Source organism: Arachis hypogaea, chromosome 2 (genome assembly GCF_003086295.3).
Source record: "Arachis hypogaea cultivar Tifrunner chromosome 2, arahy.Tifrunner.gnm2.J5K5, whole genome shotgun sequence".
Classification (NCBI taxonomy): domain Eukaryota; kingdom Viridiplantae; phylum Streptophyta; class Magnoliopsida; order Fabales; family Fabaceae; genus Arachis; species Arachis hypogaea.
Window position 1 is genome coordinate 21566506 of NC_092037.1, and position 22701 is coordinate 21589206.

Here is a 22701-nt window from a genome sequence, read left to right on the forward strand (position 1 = left end):
GAATCCAAATTAATTAGCAAGGAATTCCAATTTTTAGTCAACACCTCGAGTTTGATAACTAAAACGTCACCAATTACTTAACCAAAGTCAAAAGTCAAAATTCTAAATTAAATTGAAAACATCATAAATAGAATAAAGCAATCATAAAGCTGAAATACCTCAAACTACATTTAAACATAAATTCAATTCTAACATGGAAAAGTTCATAAATTAAATTGGAAAAATAAATAAAAGGAACATTGATCCTGGAAATTGAGAAGAAGAAATCCTAAATCCTTTAAGAGGAATCCTAATCCGAAATCCTAAGAGAGAGGAGAGAACCTCTCTCTCTAAAAGCTACATCTAATCCTAAAATTATGTAGTATCAATGTTCAGTATCCCTTGAGTCTCTGCATGTTTCCTGGCTATATTCTGTGTTTCTGGGCCGAAAATTGGGTCAAAACGCGGCCCAAAATCGTCCCCAGCGTTTTCTGAATTTTCTGTAGATCGCGCATGTCACACGTACGCGTCGTTTGACGATTTTCCTCTCCATGTGTGCGCGTCAGGCACGCGCTCGCGTTGTTTGCGCGAACTCCAATCCACGCGTACGCGTCAAGCACGCATACGCATCGCTGTGATTTTGTCCAAATCGCGCGCACGCGTTAGCCATGCGTGCGCGTCGCTGTTCGCTGGTTGTCTCCTTTATTTCTTGTGCTCCTTCCCTTTTTGCAAGCTTCATCTCCATTCTCTAAGCCATTCCTGCCCTATGAAGCCTGAAACACTTAACACATGGATCATGGCATCGAATGGCATAAAGGAGAATTAAAATATGTAATTAAAAGATCTCTAGGAAGCAAGTTTTCAACCATAGAACTAACTAGGAAGGAATTGTAAAATCATGCAAATCATATGAATAAGTGGGCAAGAATTTGATAAAAACCACTCAATTAAACACAATATAAACCATAAAATAGTGGTTTATCAACCTCCCCATACTTAAACATTAGCAAGTCATCATGCTTAGCTTAAGGAGATAAAATAAATGAGTAGGGAAAAACAAGACTCATGCAATGCAACCTATGAATATGAATGCAACTACATGCTAAAATGATTCTACCTACATGGTGAAAAACAAACAAGTTCTCCAAGACAAATACAGACCAAATTCCACTAATTCAAATCATATAATAAAAAGCAAGTAAACTTGTAAGAAGATAGCTCATGAAAGCAGGGAACAAGGAATCGAGCATCGAACCCTCACTAGAAGTGTATGCACTCTAATCGCTCAGGTGTTTAAGGTTTGATCTCTCAATTCTCTACTAACCTTGCTTTCTAATACTTGCTCTTCTTCTACCAATCAACAGAAATTTAATGCACAAATACACAAATCAAGAAGTCTTTTGAGGGTTATAATGGAGTTAAGGTCAAGGTAGGATTGTATTTGGCCAAGTGAACTAAAATCTGAATCCTTAATTAACTTAAACTTCTCACCTAACTTAGGACAATCCATGTAATCATAATATAAAGCCTAACTATCCATTAACAATGTTTTCCACATATTCATGCATCCCAAATTTAAGTACAACTCATATGCATTGATATTATTACTTAACTTGGGGCATTGTGTCCCCTTTTTATTTTTCTACTCTTTTTCTTTTCTTTTTCTCTTTTTTCTTTTTCTATTTTTCTTTTCTTAATAATTTTTTTCTTCTTTTTCAATGCATATGATTAAGGTATTGAATGCATAAACATGTTCCTAACATTCTTGTTCATATTTTCTCAAGAATACACAACACCCAATTCTCAAACCAAATATTTTCAATCCCAATTTCCCCACACTTAATTCGTGAGTACTTTCACTAGTCTAAGCTAACCAAGGATTCAAATTAGAGACATTATTGTTTTCCGCTTAGAGTTAATGATGTGCTAAAATAAAGAACAAATGGGGTAAAATAGGCTCAAAATTGGTTTACAAAGGATAATGAAAAGGTTAAGGCCATATGGATATGTACGTTTAGTGAAACAAGGCCTCAATCATATAAGTGCATGCATACATTAAACCATAGAAATATAGAATCAAGCAAGATAAAGATCACAATTTAGAGAGAACAACACACAAAAAAAATAAAATATTAGTTGATAAAATGCAACCAATCAAATAGGCTCAAAAATCTCACAGGTTTTGTTTGTTCGAGCTCTAAACCATGTTCTAAAATAATATTTCTTCAAACAAGTTTTTCAAAAAGTTTAATTCAAATTAGTGAAATGCTATAGAGAGTTTTCTTGAAAAAGAAAATATTACTTCAACCAAGTGGTAAAATATGCATAAAATCAAGAAAATATGCAATCAAACATGCAAATGCAACAATGTACTAAATAAATAAAACATTGGTATTGAGAAGAAAATAACTAACCCATGGAGATTGGTATCGACCTCCCCACACTTAAAGATTGCACCGTCCTCGATGCATGCTGAGATGTGCAGGTGGATGAGCTGCTACAACTGATGCGTTTCTCTAGAGATTGTGTAGATGAACTTGTCTGTTGTCCCATATAGAAGTTTTTTTCCCTTTCTCGGTGGCCAGCTTGAAAGAAGAGGAAAAAGAAGAAAAAGTAACCCAGAAAGAAAGATAAGAAAATAAATAAAGTATGGGTGAGTTAATACCAAATAATAAGGGTCTCAATTACATGGTAGCTACAACATGCAAGCAAGAAAACAATTGAAGCACATGGCATACCAATGGTGCAAAATTTGCAACAATGGGAAAGAGAGTGGGTAAGGAAAGACAATATAAATTCATGTCAATGCAAAATTAATACAAGTATCATAAAAGATTAGCATTGACTTAAATAATATTACTCAACAGTGTAAAACAAGTCACTGAGCACCAAAATAATACCAGAAAAGACGCAACAGTTGAATATGAACAAGTAACACCAATGGAAATAATAAATTTAGAAAAGAAAAGAAAAATATGCACAAAATTAAAATACAAATGAATGAAATATGCAAATAAATTAAGTAAAATAGAAATGAAGTGAAGAGGGATGAGAAGTTAAAGAGATAAAGTAAGAAAGAAAGAAAAAAGAAGAAAAGATAGAAGAAATTAGGATTAGAAAAGAAAAGATAAGATAATCGGCGCTGATCTGGATAAGTTGTGCGGCGCAGGCGACGCAGACGCGTGAGTGACGCGGTCGCGTGGTGTGCGATAAGGTCAGGTGACGCGGACACGTGGGTCACGTGATCGCGTGACCTGATTTGTGCGATTGGCGCGAGTGCAGCCTCACGTTCGTGTAACTCTCTGTTCGAAACTCTTTTTGCCAAATTTTAGAGTGACGCGTTCACGTGGATGGCCGTTTTTGGAAAATGACACAGCCGCGTGAGGCACGCTTTCGCGTGGTAGGGCTTGTGCTTCTAGCACGAGTCCAGCCCTACTCCATCATAACTTTCTACCATGCACCCATTTACGTCGATTTTACAGGGCCATGCGTTCGCGTGGGAGACATGGACGCGTGGGGAGGCTATTTCGCAAACGACGCGAATGCGTCAGCGACGCGGTCGCGTGGGCGTATTTGTGCCTGAGGCACGCCTCCAGCCACGCTTTTGCGTGACTTTCTGTTCACTTTTCTTTTCTTCTTAATGCACTTGTGACACGGACGTGTTAGCGACGCTTACGCATCGCATGCATTTTTTTATGCAAAATGTATAATACAGTATGCAGATGCTAATGCAGATGTTATGAATAATTCCAGGTTCAATGAAATAAAATAAAATTCAAAAAAAAAACAAAACTAAATAAAATTATAATTGAAAAAGGAACGATCATACCATGGTGGATTGTCTCCCACCTAGCACTTTTAGTTAAAGTCCTTAAGTTGGACATTTGGTGAGCTCCCTGTTATGGTGGCTTGTGCTTGAACTCATCCAAAAATCTCCACCAATGTTTGGAATTCCAGTAGCCTCTGGGATCCCAAAGTAGGCGCAGAAAGCCTTCAAGCAAGTTAAAGCAAGTGACAAGGCCCCAAAAGTGTTGATTTTCAGAATGAATTCCGGGGTCCCAAATCTTGCTTTTGCACCCGTCTTCTTGTTGAGCAATATTGTTCCATCCGGGTGGCAAGCAGTCTGAATTCTCACTGAAGCGGCCAAACAACATCTTAGACCTATTCAATTGAACTCTACACCAATATTTGCGTTTAAACTTCGAGCTTTCAACCATAATGAACCTAGGATTGTGTTGCCCACCACTAACCATCTTCCTCTTAATGCCACAAAGAGCTCTAAGTTGACCATCCGTCTCCAGTAGCCCATATTCAAGTGGGAAAGTAAAGGATAAGGATATGAATTTTACCCACTTGAATGTTGTGTTGGACGGTAATGGCCTTGGGAGAGGTATTTCTAATGAATTTGCAAGCTCCCCTCTCTTGTGCTCTTCTTTGACAACTTCCACCTCTTTGCAAGCTTTTTCAATTTCAACCTCTTCCTCTTGGTAGCTTTCTTCTAATTCAATCTCTTCTTTATTGCTTACCATGGGCATGAGATGTTGTGCTTCTTCTTCTTGAAACTTCATCTCCTAATCAACCTCTTCCAATTCTTCAACCAGGATATGCCTTGGAGGTTGTACACTCTCCTCAGCATCAATTTCAATCGCCTTGGAAGGAGGCTCTATAACCTGACTTTCCCTTGGAGGTTCAGCATCTCCTAAGTCTGCAACCACTTTTTCCTTTTCAATAATTGCTGCTTTGTCCAGTTGTTTAAGTATAAAATCGTACTCCTCCTTGATGATTTCTTTTCTATGACAACTCTCTTCAACTACTCCTTCATCTGCAAAGGTCTCTTCTACCTTCACCTTTAGTGCCTCCTCTAGCTCCTTATGAAGTATGGATTTGCGAAGATGATTTCTTCTCTCTTGTTCCATGTCAATAGCATCATTGGGATCATGTTGCTCTTGGATTGATGGATGTGGGTGCTCTTCCATAGATGGTGGTGATGGGATGGAGAGATCATTTTGTTGTTGAAAAAGAAGTGCACTAAAGCTTGAGGGGTGATTGTTGAAGGTATTCGGTGGTCTAATTTGGGCGACGAGAGCTTGTATAGCAGAGTTTAGATCGGTAAGTGCTTTCTCTATGGAGGTTTGGGGTGGATAGGAGGGTTCATGGTAGGAAGGTGGTTCATCTTGATAATGACAAGGGGGTGGTGTATATTGAGGTGGTGGTTCATGAGAGTAATTATGTTAGAATGGGGGTGGTTCTATGTATGGTTCATTTGGCTCATAAGGTGGTTGGTATGGTGGATACGGGTTAGGGTCATATGGGCGTGTTTGGTGGTAAGGGGCTTGTGAGTATGGTGGTTCAAAGCTATGTTGAGGAGGGAGTTCATAGGCGTATGGTGGTGGTTGTTGATAATCAAAAGAGCACTCACCATAGCCATTGCCTTGATATGCATCACAGAATGGTTGTTGATAGTCCATTGGAGGTGGTTGTTTCCATAAGGGTTGATCAAATCCTTGTGGCTCCTCCCATTTTTGATTGTCCCAACCTTGATGTATGTTCTCATTGTAATCTCCTCTTCCTGCAACATAATTCTAACCAGACTCATAGCCAAAGGGGTGAGAGTTCATAGTAGTGAGAGAAAATGAAAACAAAAATTAATAAAAAAGAAATATTTACAATAACCAATAATAAGGCACACGTTTGCAATTTTCCAGCAACGGTGCCACTTTGACGATCGGATTTTCTATAGGTAAAGAAATTTAGAAAATATAATCGCATTGTAAGTATAGTTTCTAAACCAACAGAGAATCCTTTAGTACAAAAGTTTGGTTGTCACAAGTAGCAAAACCCAATAAATTTATAAACCGAAGAATTCAAACCTCGGGTCGTCTTCTCAAGGAATTGCAGGGAAGTATGATTTATTATTGGTTATGTAAAAAGATATATTTCTGGGCTTTTGAAATAGAGAACAAGTAATTTAAATAGCAAGAAAAATAAATTAATAATTACGAAAATTTCTTCGCAAGGTATGAGAACTGGAAGTCCTATCCTAGTTATCCTTATCAATTGTGATGAGAATTGGCTTTTGCTCCCACTTGGTCAACCTCTAACTATGAAGGTATGTTAAGTGGATAAATCAGTTTGATTCCTCAAGTCCTAGTCTTTCCCTTGGAAAGGCTAGAGTTAGTGGAATCCAAATTAATTAGCAAGGAATTCCAATTTTCAATCAATACCTCGAGTTTGATAACTCAAGCGTCACCAGTTACTTAACCAAAGCCAAAAGGAAAAATTCTAAATTAAATTGAAAACATAATAAATAGAATAAAGCAATCATAAATCTGAAATACCTCAAACTACGTTTAAACATAAATTCAATTCTAACATGAAAAAGTTCATAAATTAAATTAGGAAAATAAATAAAAGGAACATTGAACCTGGAAATTGAGAAGAAGAAATCTTAAATCCTTTAAGAGGAATCCTAATCCTAAATCCTAAGAGAGAGGAGATAACCTCTCTCTCTAAAAGCTACATCTAATCCTAAAATTATGAAGTATCAATGTTCAGTATCCCTTGAGTCTCTGCATGTTTCTTGGCTATATTCTGTGTTTCTGGACCGAAAACTGGGTCAAAACGCGGCCCAAAATTGTGCCCAGTGTTTCCTGAATTTTCTGCAGATCGCGCATGTCACGCGTACGCGTCGGTCACGCATACGCGTCATTTGACGATTTTTCTCTCCACGCGTGCACGTCAGACACGCGCTCGCGTCGTTTTCGTGAACTCCAATCCACACGTACGCGTCAAGCACGCGTACGCGTCGCTGTGATTTTGTCCAAATCGCGTGCACGCGTCAGCCATGCGTGCGCGTCGCTGTTCGCTGGTTGTCTCCTTTATTTCTTGTGCTCCTTCCCTTTTTGTAAGCTTCCTCTCCATTCTCTAAGTCATTCCTGTCTTATGAAGCCTGAAACACTTAACACACGGATCACGGCATCGAATGGTATAAAGGAGAATTAAAATACGTAATTAAAAGATCTCTAGAAAGCAAGTTTTCAACCATAGAACTAACTAGGAAGGAATTGTAAAATCATGCAAATCATATAAATAAGTGGGCAAGAATTTGATAAAAACCACTCAATTAAACACAATATAAACCATAAAATAGTGATTTATCAAAAAGTCTCGGAAAACTCATCTTTAGCAAACCACTTTGTAACTAGACATCTTCCCAGAAGCGAGTCCTCCTTCCATCACCCACCTCTATAGACAACCTAACAATCATCTTATCTCTCACATTACTATCCTTGAATTGTAACTGAAAGATATCCTTCCATGGACCCTCTCTACTAGGCAATATCTGAGCTAATAACATCACATTTGTGTTCCTAACCATGACATCAACCACCCCCAACCTACCCACTTTTATAGGAGCCTGAACCACTTCCCACTTAACTAGTGCAAAACCATTTCTACCTTCCTCCTTGCTCTATAGGAACTTTCTCTGCGACGAAATCAACTTTTCTGCCACTGCCTTCGGCATCTTATATAGACTCAAATAGTACACCGACAAGCTATTCAACACAGATTTAATAAGAACTAACTTATCCACTTTATTAAGCACTTTTGCCTTCCACAAGCTAAGCTTCTCCTCCACTTTATCAATTATCGATTTCCAAGTGCTGACCAACCTTGGGTTCGCTCCTAAAGAAATGACAGGATATTTGACTGGAAGGTTAGCCTCCTTACATCCCAATAAGTTGCATATGTTGTAAGTCCACTGCTGTTCACAATTGATTGGGATTAAACTAGATTTATCAAAATTAATACTTAACCCTGACATCACCTCAAAACACCTTAGCAACCTGGCATAGTTTCTGATGGTCTCCTCCTGCGGTGGATAGAACAATATATTGTCATCTGCAAACTGGAGATGAGACAACTCTATATTATCCTTACCAACCAGCAAAAGCAAAATACGTCTGTTCTTGGCTGCCTCCCCTACCATCCTATCCAGAACATCAACGACCAGAACAAACAAAAATGGAGACAGTGGATCACCTTGTCTCAAACCTCTCTCCATCTTAAAAGGTTTAGAGCTATACCAACACACTCCTTCACCCATTTCCTCCAACTCCAACTAAAGCCCATCTTCTGTAACACAATATCCACAAAGCTCCATTTTACTCGATCATAAGCCTTCTAAAAGTCTAATTTAATGATTGTCGCTTTCTTCTTTCTCATCTTTAACCATTACAATGTTTTGCATGAAATAAGTACCCCATCATATATTTTCCGACCCTTTACAAATGTGCTCTGAGTCTCCCCTACTAGACTTGGCATCACTGGTCTCATCCTTCTAACCATCACTTTAGAGATTACTTTATATACGCAACCTACCATGCTAATTGGCCTGAGGTCCTTAATCTCCTTGGCTCTAATGAACTTAGGTGCCAGGGCCACCTATGTAATATTGGAGTCAGAAGGTAACCTTGATGACCAAAAGAATTCTAATACGACTGTCATGAACTCTGCACTAATCTCATTGATACATGAATATTTTATACCCTTTTTGACACTATTTTCTAGTTGTTTTTAGTTAGATTTTATTTAATTTTACTTGATTTTAGTGTAAAAAATCACTTTTGAATACTACTTTGAGTTTTCTTGTTTTTTATGATTTTAGATGAAATTTAGAGCAGTTTGGCAGAGTTTGGAGCTGAATAGGAAAATGCTGTCAGCATCCCCCTAGGTGCTGAACGCCCACCCGGTGTTTCACGCCAGCAGGGGGACACATGCTAGCGACGTTGCACTCCCCCTGGCATTTAACATCCATCTCTAGAATTAAACGCCAACAGCAGCCCGTTTTATACCTCTTTGGACCTCTCAAGTGGATTTTGTACCTCTTAGCTTACTTTTATTTTCTTTTTGTAATTTTTAATTTAGGTTTAGAATTTATTATTTTATTTTATTTCCTTATCAAAATTAGGTTAATATTTAAAGAAAAAGATCACTTAGGTTTAGGATCTTCTTCCTCCCGCACTTTTTAGAATCCTGTTTTCTCTATAAGTTATAAGCAACTAAACCTCCTGGTTAAGGTTATGAGCTCTGTTTATTTTTATGGATTAAGATTATTATTCTTCTATTTTAATTTATGTTTAATTTAATTCTAAGCATGGTTTTTGTTCTTAATCTTATGAACTGGGTGGAACGAGAGTATGACCCCTTTTTACATAAGTTCTTGTGATTCTCGAGAGAGTTATCTCGCTTGAACTACAGCTTGAAAATATTCCTCTTAGACGGCTAATTACACAAATCGATGGGGATAAGCAACATCTATTTAGCCAGTTTGGGGTGATTAGGGCCTTCCCGGTATAAACTAGTTTTTCTGAACTTCACCCTTAAATCTGAGTCAAGTGACCACGAGAGTGGCGGTTGATGAAGGTTGAAGGAGGCTAAATCGCTAAGAGATTAGGGTTTAGACACTTATGGTTTGCCATAGAATGAATCATTCATTGTTAAAATAGTTGGTAAAACATTTTAATCCAGAAAAAGTAAACATCTCCGAGACCTTAACCGTTTCCTTACATTGTTTTCACACCAAACTGTTTATTGCTTTTCTTATTTATTTGCTTATTATTTTTATGCGTTTACAACAACAACAACTCTTTTTATTGTTTGCCTAACTAAGTCTAATAGGATAACCATTGCTTGCTCAGTCTGACAATCCTCATGAGATTGACCCTCACTCACTTGAGGTATTACTTGGATGACTCGGTGCACTTACTAGTTAAGATGTGGGAATCCAAAATCCCGCACCACTCATCCCAGCACTTTTTAATGAAATTCATGTTATACCCATCAATTCTTAGAGCCTTGGATGAGTCAAAATCTCAAACCGCCTCTCTAACCCCCTCCATTGTCGGTATTTTCTCCAATGCTACAGACTCTTCTTCATCAATCCGATTTACCAGTCCGTCCCTAAATCCCACAACCGGCAATCTTTACTGATGATACAAATCCTTATAAAACTCTCTGATAGCAATCTTGATCCGAGCTTGGTTTCTTATCAACCTCCCATTAATTACCAATGCATCAATTCTATTGTTCTTCCTTCTTGCCGACGCCAAGTTATGGAAGTACCTAGTGTTTTTATCCATATCCTTTGCATGCCTGGAGCATGACATCTGCTTCCAATGTACTTCTTTTTTTCACATACCATCGCTTGTAACAGCTTACTAAAGCCTTCTTTCTAGCCTCTAATGTACCATCGTAAACTCCATTGCTAGCCATCTCATCTATCTTCCTAATCTCCTCCTCAAATCGTTGAATTTTCTTGTCCACGTTGCCAAAATTGTCCTTATGCCATCTCCCCAAAGGCAACGTTAGAGCATTCAGCTTATCCGTGAACTGCACCTCACCAAGATTCCTCCATTCCTCCCTGACCATTCTTAGAAAAACTTCATGTGTAAACCAAGAGTCTAAGATTCGAAAGATGTGAACCACCTCTAAATTTGAAATCCTTAACTATAATTAAGCAGTGATCTGACAAACCTCTCGGTCTGCCTTTTAATCGAATCTCTGGGAACTCCTCAATCAATTCTACACTCACTAGAACTCTATCAATATAACTGCAAGAGTGGCCTCTGAACCATGTAATTTTCGATCATTCAACGGTAAGTCCACTAACTGCATATCTTGAATCCAACTCTTAAATTCTTCTGCAGAGGCTATTAACCTGTCCTAATCTTTCCTCTCTTCAACCTGTATAACCTCATTAAAGTCACCCATGTAACATATCGGAGCTTGACATAAGCCAGCTATAAAGTCCAGTTTCTCCCACACAGCAAGTTTCTCCACTCTAGTATGAGCACCATATACTAAATAGAAAGCACAAGTGCATTCATTTTTTAGTAAGACTCCTTCAACACATAACCATCTTTCCCCCTTTGTAACAGTTATTCATTCTAAAAAGCATGTCATCCCATATTAACAACAAACCTTCGGACGTGCCTTCTAATCCTACGTACTCCCACCCCACAACATCGCTCCCCCAAATACATGCTAAGTCAAACTTATTCACAACTTGCATTTAGATTCAACAAAACCTAACATATTTAGTTTTTGCTTTTTTTTAGTTCTTTCACCATACTCAATTTTCCAACACTCTATAACCCCCTAACATTCCAGGAGCTAAAAATCATTTTAAAATTTTGTTACACACCTTTTTGAAATTTTTGGGTCTGCATCTTCGTGCCTTTTCTTGCTGTTTTGCCAACCTCCTCTTTTTGAGCTAATGCTTCATTCTATTCTTGAAGAATTACCATGATATCATCTTCTTTGTTGTACTGCACTGCTCCTGATTCAACAGCCAATTTTCATGCCTTCCTATTTTCAAGCATCTGCTCTTCCCTTTCCAAAGCCTTTCTATCATAGATCCCTTTTTGCTCAGCACCAATATCCGCGCAACCCCAGTCTCACCACTGCCATCATCAAGCCCCGCAACATTCAATGTCATACAGTCTTCTAGTTATCCTTCACCATCTTCAACAAACCCGACTCGGGAGCCCACAACATTTTTTCCAGCCACTAAACCACTCACCTCTTCATCTCCATCGAACCCATCGTCCCTGGAAGAACGGAGTCCAACCATCGCCGGCGATGAAATGTTGCTAGGTGAGGTCTCGGAATCCATAGTAAGGTATCTAGTTGGCTCAATCTCGCCCGCATGGTTCCCCGCTGCAAATCCTACGGCGCCGTCATCTCCACTACTCCGTCCTTGCTTGCCGGCTCGATGGTCTCCCTTGCTGCGTGAAATGGTCGTGCCATCAGAATCTGGGTTCTCCTCTTCGATTTGGTCTTGAGCAGCAGCGCACAACCCAGTTTTTGGAGAGCAGCCAACCCGATAGAGCACAACCCGACTCGGACTCCTTATCACCAGCCTACCTCCTGTTTTTCCATCAGCATGACATGGGCTTCTGTTTAATGAGAGGTGGCCCATTCTGTCTCCTTTAGCACAATTGGCACAGACTTTTGTAATGGGCCAACTAATGAGCCTATTTTGGTCAGATTTTTTGTTCCAAATACAACCTTTATTCAGCCCATTATTATCATTACCCCAACTAACCATTTTTTCTGATTCAACATCATTAACCAAATCATTATATCCCTTAAAATAAACACTTCCCTAAAAATCAACATCATTCATTACCCTTGGTGTTTGGATTTGAATTGAATTGCAATAACTCCATTCATTCAAAATGTTCTTAGGAATTACCATACCCTTATCAACTTCTTCCTCCCTTGGCACTGCCATCACCAACTCAACCACCGGATCTCTATTTACCACTGGCACTATCGAGCTCAAGCTGCTTTCACCCAAAATCTCACTAGCTTTTGGGGCCATGGTTTACCTACCTCCTCAAGCTTGCATTGCAATCCATAACTCTCATGACCAACCTCTTTAACTATGACATCGATTCCACTAGTACCAATTGTGATGTGAATCCACTCGTTGATTATGTCCATAATACATGTATCAATTTCCACCCATCCTACACTGAATGAGAGGCATGACTCAGTGGCTTTTTCACACCTAATAACTTCTTTCTAATGGCTTCATATCATCTTGAATGTCTCTTCTGACCACGTATGCAAAGGAACACCAAAACACTCTAGCCATACCCTTCGAGTTTCACTACGCTCCTCCTCATCTCATCTTTATACACTATGGAAAAATTGCAACAGATTGTTCATTTTAAACGTGAAGGCTTCTTCTGCACTGAATACACTATCAAAAGTCAAAAGTGCTTTGTATGCTCCTAGTTCTCGTACTTGCACAACTTGAGGCAAATTCTTTCCAATCATGGTCTTCAAAGAATTATAGTTAATAGCCTTTGTCATACCACCTATTAGACTCCTCTGTAACTAATCCAGATTCTCTTTTGCCACATGTACTTCCATCTTTTTCGTCCACCCATTACCGTGTGGGTCTTCTTTTATTTTCCCTCTTTTCTTGGTTCTTTCACATTTCTCTCTGAAAACCTTTAGCTCTCCTCATGTGGAGGTTGAAGCTTAACAGTATTCTAGATGTCATTTGCCTCATGATGTCTCTTCATATTCTTCACTTTATTCGTACGTTGATACCTAGCTTCTATTGAAACAACCTTGCCTCGTAATCTCATTCTATTCATTTCCGTAATAGCCTTCATAGCTCCACCCTTCGTTGTATACTGGATAAACGCAAAAATATATATTGTTCCATTTTTTTATTTTCATGATATATAGATATCATTTATACGTCCAGTCCAGTTGAACAAGTGGTACAGCTCCTTCTTTGATATATCTTCAAGAAGATGATATACAAAAATAGAGAACGACTCATTTTCCAGACGACAGTACTCTTCTGGATTCCAAACCCTAGTATCTCTACTAAATTGTCTAGTTCTAACCCACCCGATATTTTTTACCCTTTCTCTTGCTCTCATTCTCACTGTTTGATTTTTGCTCTTTTCGCATTGTGTATGTAGCAAGATATTATTCAATGATAAATTTTTAAATAAAATTTTAATATGTAACAAATTAATTTTTATTTTGACAGATTGAGAGATGCCATAAAAAATATATTCGTAGGCAGTTTGATTCGATGGGTAGATATATTATGTATAGAGAGAGAAATTAAAGAGAAAATCCAAAAAGAACTGAGTTTATATAAGAGTTATAAGCTCTTATGAATTATATATAGGCTAGGATAAAGAAGTTTTGGAAATGAATTAAAGTAAATAAAAAAAGATATAATATGATACGATGAAGTAAGATAATGATTGACGAAAATGAAAGAGTTTTACAAATTTAAAAGTAACTTTCGATCAGGGGCGCAGGTACATATAAGTAAAGGGGGGCAATGCCCCCCCCAAAATTTTAGTTTTTATTTAAAAAAAAAATAGTCTAGTCCCCCCTTTCTTTATTTCTCAGCCCCCTCTCCCTTTTAGTTTTTAATTTTTCCAGCCCCTCTTTTAATTCCTACAAAAAAAACCCAGCCCAACCCCAATAGCCCATTCCCCATCCCCTTTTTTATTTCTCAGCATACAACCAGTCTCTCCATCCCTTTTTTTTTTATTTTCCAGCGTAACCAGTCTCCCCCTCCCTCCCTTCCCGCCTTCACTTTCCAAAATTTCAAATAACAACTTTTCTTATTCTTCTTCTTCTTTATCTCTTTAATCTTCTTATCTTTTACTTCTTTTGACTCTTATTTTTTTGTTTTTTGCAGATTAAAAAAAATAGTAGTTCAACAAGTAATTCTTCACTCTTCTTTCTAAAAAAAGGTTATATTTTTATTTTTTTATATTTAGTTATTTACTTAATTAGTTAATTTATTATTATTTGTTAATTAAGTTTATGTTATTATATGTTAGTTTGTATATTTAGTTTTTTTTATTAGTTAACTATTTAATTACAATTTTATATTATTTATACTAGGATGTTAGTATTATTGTTCCAAATTTTAATATTTTATTTTAAATTGAAATATAATTTTTATATTTTATAAAGATTTAGACTGTAATTTACACTTTTTGCTAAATATATTTTTAATTATAGGAACTTATTTGGCCATTTGAATTATGAGTAAGTTCAAAACCATTGATACATTTTTTAAAAGAAAAGATCAAGATAATGAAGATGCTTCTACTATTACTACTCCAACACTTGAGGGGTCATCACATTTCATTACTTCAAGTTCTCCATTAAATAGCTTAAAGCGTCCACGACTTCTTCCAAATCAACTGGATGTTTTTCGTTTGGAAAGAGATCCTAGAATGCGACCAATAATTTGGAAGTTTCCTCCAAATAAAAGAGATGAAATCCGTCGGGCTTATATTAAAGTTCGGCCAAATCAACCAATTCTTGATAATTATCTATTTTCTGGTGATAAAAGTCATCGTCGTTTTCAAGCTTCATGGTTTAAATTGTTCCCATCTTGGTTAGAATATTCTATAGAAGATGATGCTATATATTGTTTTCCATGCTTTCTTTTTGCTAAGGAACCTTCAATCAATACGGGTTCAAATGCTTTTATTGAGAATGGTTTCAGGAATTGGAAGAAAGTAAATAGTGGAAAAGAATGTGCTCTTTTGAATCACATTGGCAAAGGTCCCAACTCATTTCATCATAAGGTGCTGAAATCATGTGATGATTTGATGAAACAATCACAACATATCGACAGACTTCTTCATAAGCAAACATCAGAAGAGATTGAAAAGAACCGAATTCGGCTAGGAGCATCTATAGATTGCATTAGATGATTGACATTTCAAGGTTGTGCATACAGAGGACATGATGAAAGCCAAAGTTCAAGCAACAGAGGTAACTTTTTGGAAATATTAAAATTTTTGGAATTTTACAATGAAAGAGTGAAAAAGAAAATTTTGGAAAATGCTCCAAAAAATGCTAAGTATACTTCAAATGATGTCCAAAAAGAAATTCTACATATTCTTGCTACTAAGGTGAGAAATTCAATTAGAGAAGAGATTGGAGATGCCAAATTTTGTATTATTGTTGATGAAGCTAGAGATGAATTTAAAAAGGAGCAAATGGCCATTGTTTTGAGATTTGTTACTCTAGATGATTTTGTTAAAGAGAGATTATTTGATCTTGTGCATGTCACTGATACTTGTGCAACAACTTTAAAGAAAGAATTGATTTCTGTCCTTTCTCATTATAATCTCCAAGTTGAAAATATTAGGGGTCAAGGGTATGATGGTGCTAGCAACATGTAGGGTGAGTGGAATGGTTTGCAAGCTTTGTTTCTTAAAGATTCTCCACAAGCATACTATGTACATTGTTTTGCTCATAGGTTACAATTAGCATTGGTGGCAGCTTCAAGAGAGGTACTTCAAATTCATGAATTTTTTACTCAATTAAACTCTATTGTCACTATTGTTAGTGCTTCTTCAAAAAGACATGATCAATTACAAGAAGCCCAAGCAATTGAAAATGCAAACTTGGTTGCTCAAAATGAATTAGAAACAGGCAAAGGTGCGAATCAAATAAGCACTTTACAAAGAGTTGGGGATACTCGATGGAGCTCTCATTTTAATTCTATTTGCAGTTTGGTAAAAATGTTTACTGCTACCAACATTATTCTCAATAATATCATTGAAGATGGGACAACTTATGCACAAAGAGGTGAGGCTTATGGTGTTAGTAAAATATTATTGTCATTTGAATTTGTTTTCACTTTGCACTTGATGAAAGAGATTATGGGAATCACTAATGTTCTTTGTCAAGCACTGCAACAACAATCTCAATATATTCTTAATGCAATGCATATTGTTTCTACATCAAAGTTACTTCTTCAACAATTAAGAGATGGTGGATGGTGCAATTTTCTTGCAAATGTTAAAGATTTTTGTGAAAAGCATGAAATTGAAGTCCCTAATATGAGTGCACAATATGTTTTTGGAAGAGGTTGATCTCGTCAACCAAGTGTGACAGTTGAGCATCATTATCGAATAGATATATTTTTGGCAACAGTTGACTCTCAAATACAAGAGTTGAATAGTAGATTTAATGAGCAAACAATAGAGCTTTTGACTTTGAGTTGTGCTTTGGATCCTAAGGACAATTTCAAATAATTTAATATTGAAGAAATTAGCAAGTTAGCAGAGAAGTTTTATCCCCTTGACTTTCCTTCTAATGAGCTAAATATTTTGAAATCTCAGTTGCAACATTATCAGCATGATATACCAAATCATTTGAAAGGCATTGGTACACTTTTTGAATTGTGCAACAAGTTGCAAGAAACGGGAAAATCAAGAACTTATCACATGGTTGATAAATTAATACGTCTTGTTTTGACTTTATTAGTGTCTAACAGAAAGAGCTTTTTCAGCAATGAAAATTGTTAAGACAAGACTTTGAAGTAAGATGGTTGATGAATTTCTTGCAGACAATTTGGTCACTATATAGAAAAAGAATTAGCAGCTATTTTCGACACAAATTCAATTATAGATGATTTTGAAAATAGAAAAAAACGTCGAATAGCCTTTTCATGATACAAAACTGTAAGTGGTAATTTTTATATATTATTGTCTTACTTTGATTGAGATTATATATTTATTTTTTTAATTTTATCAATAAAAATAGTAATATAAAATATTTGTAGTAAATTATTAAACATCGTCCCCCTAAATAGTTAGCCTAACTTTGTCCCTGCTTTTAACGAAGAAAATGACAAGAGATTCAATATGTATGAGATTAGTAAACCAATGATAAACGATAGCAATACATTTTAAATTTTAATTTAATACAAAAAAAGATATCTTCATTTATCCATTAATTTTTTTAATAAGATAAAATTTACTAAATTAAACTTCGTTTACATTGGTTCAGTTTAATTTGATTTTGATTAAAAACGCAACTGTATATATTCTGAATCAAATCAATATCACCAGTTTGATTTAATTTGGAAAATTGCTTTGAACTAAAATAAACAAATTTAAATAAATTTGAATTGAATAAGTTATTGAGTAATGTTATACATCTAAATCTTTTTATGAACTAAGTTTAATCAAATTAAACAATAAAATTTAGAGTAATACTATTTATAATTGATTTTTGTTAATGTTAGACCAATTTAATTAGACTTAATTAATAAATACACTTTGGTTTTATTTTTTTATTTTGACTTTTATAAATATAACACAAAATCTTGTTCTCTATTTTCTCCGTGTCTGTTTGAAGGTAAGTTTTCAATCTGGCAATCTCTACTTCTCTTTAATTTCAGGATTTTCTAGGATATAGTTTTTCTTTTCAATTTTTTTTCAATTTTGTAGAAAAATAAAGGTCAAATTAGAATAATTAATATTTTATATTTTCAATGTTTTGTCATCTAGAAATGTTATATGAATGCACAAGAAATTAGCTACTGAAAGAATTAAATATTTTGTGTAGACTAATCAAGCTTTTTGTTGTAGAGTAATTAAATTTTTCTTACCAAAATAATTAAATAATTTATGAACATAAAAAATTCAAAAATACTTAATAAATACAAAAATTAGCCAACACGTATTTATGTTTATTTATAAAATTTGATGGGGCTACAAGGCTAATTATTGAGAATGATGTTTGACCATTTTTTTTCACCTCTCATATATATTCTTTTAATGGTATAAAAGAAAAATCTTTTATCTTTTTCTAATGTTTATCAATCATTTTTAATACGACAAAATAGAAAATTTTCAAAAGAGGCGTGTATACACAAAAGTGATTCATATAGCATTTCTCTTTATTCTTATTTTATGGTATTTATATAATATGATTGTTTTGATTCACCTTTAAAACAGAAAATATTAAAAATAAAAATAAAACATAAAAAGTCGAACTAAATAAATTATATTTTGACACAAAGGAAATAGTATTTTTTAAAAATATATTTTATTATTTAGGTTTAATTACTTTATACATCTTTATAATCTTAACAAAATGTTAATTAGATCATTATAATTTAAAATTTTACACTGATATTTAGATAAAAAATTTTGTTATTTTTGGTAAAACGAAAAAAGACAAAACATCCAGGAAGCAAAAACAAAAATTAAACAAAAATAAATACCACTAAACTACTTGACAGCCAAGTTGCAGAAATTTTCTTTTTTTTTCGGTCTGGGCCAAAGGCCTGGAAGAAAACCCAGTTTGGAGAGGTCCGCCCCGATTTCACAACAGAAGCTGAAGCCGTGCTCTAATTGAAGAAAAAGAAAACTGCTGAACTTGCCATGTTCTCCATTGCATGGCATATGGCGCCACTTTCATGACCTGTGGGAGCTAGAGGTGGTTCTGTTGGGCTTCGTTGCTTTGTGCTATGGAGCTGTGATGAGCGGATAATTTATACGCTTTTTGGCATTGTTTTTAGATAGTTTTTAGTAAGTTCAAGCTACTTTTAGGGATGTTTTCATTAGTTTTTATGCTAAATTCACATTTCTGGACTTTACTATGAGTTTGTGTGTTTTTCTGTGATTTCAGGTAATTTCTGGCTAAAATTGAGGGACTTGAGCAAAACTCTGAAAAAGGCTGACAAAAGGACTGCTAATGCTGTTGGAATCTGACCTCCCTGCACTCGAAATGGATTTTCTAGAGCTACAAAACTCCAAATGGCGCGCTCTCAACGGCGTTGGAAAGTAGACATCCAGAGTTTTCCAGAAATATATAATAGTTCATACTTTATTTGGGAATTGACGACGTAAAGTGGCGTTGAACGCCAAGTACATGCTGCTGTCTGGAGTTAAACGCCAGAAACACGTCATGATCCGGAGTTGAACGCCCAAAACACGTTATAACCTGGAGTTCAACTCCAAGAAAAGCCTCAGCTCGTGGATAGATCAAGCTCAGCCCAAGCATACACCAAGTGGGCCCCGGAAGTGGATTTATGCATCAATTACTTACTCATGTAAACCCTAGTAGCTAGTCTAGTATAAATAGGATAAGTTACTATTGTATTAGACATCTTTTGACAGTTTAATCTTTTGACTTTGTAGTCTTTGATCATTCGGTCTCTTGATCATTCAGGGGGCTGGCCATTCGGCCATGCCTGAACCTTTCACTTATGTATTTTCAACGGTGGAGTTTCTACACACCATAGATTAAGGGTGTGGAGCTCTGCTGTACCTCAAGTTTCAATACAATTACTATTACTTTCTATTCAATTCTCTTTTATTCTTATTCCAAGATATACGTTGCACAACACTTTGATGAATGTGATGATCCGTGACACTCATCATCATTCTCACCTATAAACGTGCGTGACTGACAACCACCTCCGTTCTACTCTAGACCGGGCGCATATCTCTTAGATTCCCCAACAGAATCTTCGTGGTATAAGCTAGATAGATGGCGGCATTCATGAGGATCCGGAAAGTCTAAACCTTGTCGATGGTATTCCGAGTAGGATTCTGGGATTGAATGACTGTGACGAGCTTCAAACTCCTGAAGGCTGGGCGTGATGACAAACGCAAAAGAATCAAGGGATTCTATTCCAACCTGATTGAGAACCGACAGATGATTAGCCGTGCTATGACAGAGCATAGGACCATTTTCACTGAGAGGATGGGATGTAGCTATTGACAACAGTGATGCCCTACATACAGCTTGCCATGGAAAGGAGTAAGAAGGATTGGATGAATGTAAGAAGAAAGTAGAGATTCGAGAGGAGCATAGCATCTCCATACGCCTATCTGAAATTTCCACTATTGATTTACATAAGTATTTCTATCTTATTTTATTTTCTATTTATTATTAATTTTCGAACTCATCATAAACCAATTTAATCTGCTTAAATGAGATTTACAAGGTGACCATAGCTTGCTTCATACCAACAATCTCTGTGGGATCGACCCTTACTCATGTAAGGTATTACTTGGATGACCCAGTACACTTGCTGGTTAAGTTGAACGGAGTTATGATCACACCAGGGATCATTAAGATCCCAATTCATCACACCATGATCTCTTTGGGGTAGTTTTGATTTCATACAAATACAAAGAGACCAACTTTGAGGATCACAATTTCGTCTACCAAGCTGCCTCTTAAATCCAAGGCAGAGAGAGCCATCTCGAGAACAGGCATGCCTACTGTACCAAATTCAAGTGCAATTTGGACTGCATTCTGTCTCTGATTCCCTGCATTGCTCTGCTGATCCTCTCTTGTATCTTTCATTTCAATTTGATGCCTCGAGAAGCTTCCTTGATTGGTATGTGACTTTATTCCTCAAAGCCCCGATGTAGTATGCTTATCCTTATTTGTCTGCCGTTCAATTGTGTTTGTAGCTTGCATCCCAGCCACGGAAGTATTCGCTCCTATCCTGCTAGCTAGCCGCGCCTCCTTTTGAAGAATGTCCTGTATCGGAGTGGGGGGGTTCCCAGTCCAATTTCTCTCAAGCTTTCTTTCCACTTCCATTGCTGCCGCCATGTGAGCCAGTTGATTCCCCTCCCTTGGTGTCCAGGTAAGACCACAGTTCTCTACTTCCTTCATCCATTCTAAAATATCTCTTAAAATGGGTTCTGCTTCGCCTCTAATGTTGTTTGATTTCAGAGCTTGTACCAAGAGAAGGCTATCCGACTCTATTAAAATCTTATTTAACCTAAGATTTCTGGCTAGGATGACTGCATTTCTAATTGCTGTTGCCTCTGCTATTAGGGCGGAGCTTGCCTTGATTCTGTTCGTAGCCCCCATAAGGAGTTTTCCCCTATTGTCTCTGATCATTGTTGCTGTTGCTCCTTCTCTTGAGTTGCAGTTGAAAGCTGCATCCACATTGGCCTTGATCCACTCCCCTGGTGGTGGCTTCCAGGTAGCTGCTTTTCATTTTTTTGCCAAGTTTGTATTTGTTGCTGTTTGTTGCTCCTCCTTGGTTGCTGCCGTATATTCTTTCTCCATTGCACAGGCTCTTTCAATTGTAGTCTTAGGATTGACTGCTATATTTTTAAAATAATCTCTGTTCTTGTTTTCCATAGTTCCCAACACAGATAAGCAATTTTAGTGATCATTGTATCCTGATTCTTGTCCTTGTCTGCTCTAATTTTTCTGACATTCTTAAGAAACCAGTTCCCAAAAGTAGAGACATTTTCTGTTGATTGACTGAGTTAGCATTGAGATCCAAACCAGGCTACCCTAGTCCATGGACATAGTAAGAGGGTATGTTCTGTAGTTTCAACATTCTCATTGCAAATAAAGCATATGGGATTCCTTGTGAGTTTTTTTCTAAATAGATTGGCTCCCACTGGTATGATATTCTGAACCGCCTTCCACATGAACATTTTAATCTTCTGTGGTACCTGAAGTTTCCAGATTTCTGTCCACACCTCCTTGTCCTCTCCACTTGTTGATGGTGTATTAAGATTATGTTCGTTATCCTCTCTCTAGCAGCTTGGTATCCCGTCCTTACCGAGTAGCGTCCGTCCGACTTATACGGCCAATTTAGACTATCCTCTCTGTCAATTAAGCTTATCGGGGTTCTGAGAATCTTGTTAGCTATATCAGTCGGGAACAACCTTTTGATCTTTACTTCGTCCCATCCTTCTCCTTGTTTTATCAGCTCTTCCACTACGTTTACCTCCTGATTTCTCTCTCTGAAAATCCTCCCCATGCCGTAAACCCAAGAATCCTCCCAAATATTAATAGTTCTACCATTACCAACCATCCACTTTCCTTTCCTTCTCATGAACTCTCTTCCTTGTATGATGCTTCTCCATACCCAGGATGATCCATTTTTTACTTTCTCCTTCCCAAAGCATTCCCTTGGAAAATAAACGGCTTTGATAATTTTAACTCAAATTGCCTCTGGTTCTTGTAAAATCCTCCATGACTGTTTTGCCAAAAGGGCTAGATTTTGTTATTGAAAATCTTTGAAACCTAAGCCTCCCTCTTTTTTGCTTTCACAAATCTTCCTCCAGCTTCTCCAATGAATACTAGAGACCTTATTATTAGAACTCCACCAGAACTTTGTAACTTTGGCACTTAATTTTCTACAGAAGCCTTTGGAAAATAAGACCACATTCATAGCATAGACCGGAATGGCTTGAACCACTGATTTGATGAGGGTTTCTTTTCCCGCTTGGTTGAGTAAATTTTCTTTCCAACCTTCCACTTTGTTCATTACTCTCTTCTATCCACGCCAACGCTTTGCTTTTTGATCTCCCCCAATGAGCCGGTAACCCCAAATATTTGCCCGGATTGTCCCATGTGCTCATG

The 22701-nt window shown here is 36.7% G+C and overlaps 1 protein-coding gene across 1 annotated transcript; it reads left to right on the top strand.

Annotated features, from left to right (window-relative positions):
* Positions 1–15551: 15551 nt before the first annotated feature.
* LOC114924686 (uncharacterized) lies at positions 15552–16433 on the top strand. Its single transcript, XM_029289957.1, has 2 exons — positions 15552–15712; positions 15815–16433. Exons 1-2 carry the CDS (start codon positions 15552–15554, stop codon positions 16431–16433), a joined length of 780 nt encoding a protein of 259 aa, XP_029145790.1.
* Positions 16434–22701: the final 6268 nt, after the last annotated feature.